General features: G+C 31.5%; 1 protein-coding gene across 2 annotated transcripts in view; it reads left to right on the forward strand.

Annotated features, from left to right (window-relative positions):
• Positions 1–4172, forward strand: part of LOC108767993 (semaphorin-1A) — a 234830-nt gene that overhangs the window by 166478 nt on the left and 64180 nt on the right. For both annotated transcript variants that reach the window (XM_018518170.1, XM_018518169.1), the window contains exon 5: positions 2086–2256. In XM_018518170.1, the coding sequence (XP_018373672.1) occupies positions 2086–2256 (171 nt within the window). The remainder of the gene's footprint in view (positions 1–2085; positions 2257–4172) is intronic.

Here is a 4172-nt window from a genome sequence, read left to right on the forward strand (position 1 = left end):
CCTCCAATTTTGCAGGCCTGTGTTATTTGTGTATAATTGGAATTGAATATATTAATTTTTGGTTATATTAAAAATACGAAAGTGCTGAAAAATGGATAATATGCCACCATGAAGGTAATATGCCACATACAAAAAAATACCAAGTATAACATTTATTTTGTTTTTTTTATTGCAAGAACACATTATAAATGATTTTTGTGATGAAAATAAACATTTGTAACATAATATAGGTAATATAAACAATACCCAGTGAGAAATGACAATAAAATCGATTCAATGTCGATTCCATTATCATTTCTCACTGGGTATAAGGATATAAGTAATAACTTCGATAGATTAAGTTATACAACATGTAAAATAAATTTTGAGACACGTTTTTAATAGCAGAAATATATCTTTCTACGAACAGTCCTCGTGAATCCATCTACTGCAACAATTAGATACTATCCAATTACATTTTGGGCCATTTTTAAAAGTAAAAGTATGTAATGTGTAAGTATGAAACGTATAAATAAATATTTATTTTACTTTATTTTACATAATGTTACAAGTAGTCCAAGTAATCAAAAAAATTCAATTCATTAAAATGGATTAAAAAAAACTGTATTCTCTATTCAAAATTTTGAATTGAGCAGTAAATTAATATAATACAATAATAAGCAAATAAATAAACATTTAAGTTTATTTATTAAGTATCTGTCAATACGAATATCCTGTCACAACGGAATTATGCGGTAAAACGTTTGTTTATAGCGCCCTAACCTATATATTTAGAGAAAATGAGTAGTGGCATTTTACCCTAACAAAAGTAGTGGCATATTGCCCCAAGACGTCATTTCATCTTATGATGAGCCTGTACAGTACGACTGTTAAGAAAATGAATCAACGATGTATTGAATATTTTCATTTTAACCTACACTAATAGATTAACAAGCTAATCGAGCTAAATATTGTGTAATGTTTAAATAATAGCTTACATAAAGCACTAAAAGTTATAAGAAGTACATTTTCGTATACCATGCCGTCATATTTACCTCATAAAAACAATACTGTTGCGAGGAAATTCTTGATACTTATGCAACACGTTAAGCACACAATTGTAAATAATTCTGTGTCATTAACGCAAGCGCTGCTAATCGGTATCATTGTTAAACACAACGAGTGGCATATTCCCTCAACTTACCCTATAATCATAGGGTGTAATCCACTTAACGCTGCAAACACTTCGTTGACCAATCAGAAGAAAGAATTTTACGAATCGACCAATCAAAGAATGCTTAAAGCATTTGCAGCGTGAAGTGGATCGCATTCATAGTTTATTGTATAAAGTGTTTATAGGTTTTTTTATAAAATTCGTTTATTGTTCATCCTATCTAAGAACGCATTCGTATATAAGATGAGAATATATAATTGAAATGATGCAGATTGAATCTCAGAAACATAACTGCCTTACCGTTAGACGGATTACTATTCGTCCCTGTATCAATGTAAGGACTAATAATACAAAGTATTATTCTCTTAGTCGGAATAGTAATGTGTATATCGATGACAAAGAGCTTCCCAAGTATATCGTTATTATCATGAGAATGTTGTCATCGGATTAAGACTCAACCATTCGCGACGCTACTCATTTATTCCACCGAGATTGCGAGAATTCAAAAAGATTTAACGTCGCATTACATTTAATTCTCTAACACGTACAGCTCACGCGATATAAATTATACCTTAAAGTCGACTTTAACGTTAAGACGACTTTACATTTTTCGCAGATCCGGCTCTAAATCTGCCGAACGAAGCGCGTAACTCGCAAAATTAATGCGATACGGGGGAATTATTAAAACGAGTCTCTGCCTCGCGCGAAAGCATGAGATAGTGGTGATATTCTCCGAATCGGTGTCTCCTTCTCTCTTATTGAAAGCAAGGGGATTGAGATCCGTTAAGACTCAATTTTCATGCAAGAGTATTAATCTTTGGCTGACCTCTAATCGGCTTTTGTTATACAAACTTGCGTACTTTGCGGCGTACGTGACGCAAAGTCAGCCGGGACCTGAGGTAGTAATGTTTGCTCGATCTTACCTGTTTCAGAGATTGCAATGGTCCAGCACTGAGGCGCATCGCGAGCTTTGTTACTTGAAGGGCCGTAGTGACGACGAGTGCCAGAACTACGTGCGAGTGTTCGGCAGGCAAGGCCCTGATCGCTTTCTCGTTTGCGGCACAAACGCCTACAAACCGCTCTGCAGACAATTCACGATCAAGGTAAGCTCATAAGTTTCAAAACACACAGGTTGACTCTTAATTGCATGTCGAAACTTTAATGAATAAATTGAGAGTGGTTTCAAGATGAAAATCTAATTCTCTCTATGCTTTACATATATTGTAATGATTTCTTATACAAGTTTTAATTTTAAAGAAAATAATTTTCAAGTTGGATAATGGTTAATAGTATAGCCGTTTTGAATAACTTTTGATTACATAAATTTTGTACATCATTAATCAGAATCAAGTGCACTGCAGTAGTGATTTATCAAAGCACGAGTAAAAAAGATTCTATTGGAAAAATAGAAAATTATTGAAGTTGAAGGTATAAAGTTAAATAAACTTTTTCTAAAAGTATGAAGATTATATATTTTTTAAGTAAAATGTTATGTTTTTATTCACATTTTGATGGATAAGCTGAAAAGAAATGAATAGATCGATACGTGTATGGTACAATGTACTCAGAAAGCACGTAAACTTAAAACATAAATGAGATATTTTAATTAAAACATAAAAGAGATATGTCAATTTTCGAACTCATTTGAAAATGCCGCTTTAAGCAAAGATTTATACTATTTCGCATTCATAATCTTTTTTTATTACACTATAAATAAAAAATAATCGAATAATTTTTGTATCATATAGAATATTTATTTTTTATTGACAGCGAAACGTTTCGAACATTTTCTATTGTTTGTCACAAATTAAAGAATAAAATAATCTATATGGTACAATATAAAAAATTTGTTTTATGCTCTAGATTTAAAATGAAATATTGACATGCAATTAATGATCCTTGTATACTTTTCGACGTCGACACTCTTTCGCCTGTCAAGTGAATCGAGAAAAATATGAAGCGTATAACGTATCGTATAAAATCAAGCGATATTGCGAACGAATCTGTTAATGTGTAGAAGAACGAACGATTGACTTCGACAGGTAATTTTCTCAGAGAGATTCGAAAACGTATCCAGGAATTTAACCGCGCAATTGGTAAACCACATTTAACCCTTCGTGTTTGTAGAATATATACGGGAATGAGACGCCCCAGGGTTACCGCAATGGCATCGTTATATCCGTAACGGTATTGCTAACATTTCCTGAAAGTTTCATGCAATTCCGGCGCATGGCTTTCAAATTACATAACGCTTTCGTTGTGCATACGTGCCAGACCCGGAACCTTTATATCGAGTTGCAAAATATCGTAACGTGGCAATAACTAATAGTTATGTTTCGTGATACTTCATTTCGTCGATCAGTTAAATTTGGTAGACATCGTGAGGTATATACAGTTAAGTAATAACGATTACTACTTCGCAAAGTTTATAATATAATATTGTACAAAAGGAGAAAGGAGGAACAGAATAGCTACTGTGTGTAAGTGAACAAAAATATATTTCAAAAATTAGTCATTCTTTAATCATAAAACGATAACATATCTTCTATAGAAGCTGATATGTTATCGTTTTATGATTAAAGAATGACTAATTTTTGAAATATATTTTAATATATATATATATTTTTTAAAACATATTTTAAAATATATTTATTTAAGAAACTATAGTTTCTTAAATAAATATATTTTTTAAATATGTCACACAAGTGAGATGTAAAATTTGAGGCATAAAAGGAAAGCGCATATATTACATATATTACACTTTGTACAGTCCAAGTGTATACATTTAAATAAAAGGAATTTGTGCATTGAAAGGACAGAAATAATACAGCAGAAAAATTACCAAAAGTATAAAGAGGAAAATGCGGAAACTCTATTCTTTAATAATTTTCTCCCTTGTTCTCAAGTACCTCAATTATTCGCTCTGACAGTAATTTATAAAGTCTCTCTAGAATTTCTTTTTATTCTAATCTTATCCATTTTATCTCGTGCGTCTTTGATTCATTAATGGCTTGAAATT

The sequence above is a fragment of the Trachymyrmex cornetzi genome, unplaced genomic scaffold (genome assembly GCF_001594075.2).
Source record: "Trachymyrmex cornetzi isolate Tcor2-1 unplaced genomic scaffold, Tcor1.1 scaffold745, whole genome shotgun sequence".
Taxonomy (NCBI): Eukaryota; Metazoa; Arthropoda; class Insecta; order Hymenoptera; family Formicidae; genus Trachymyrmex; species Trachymyrmex cornetzi.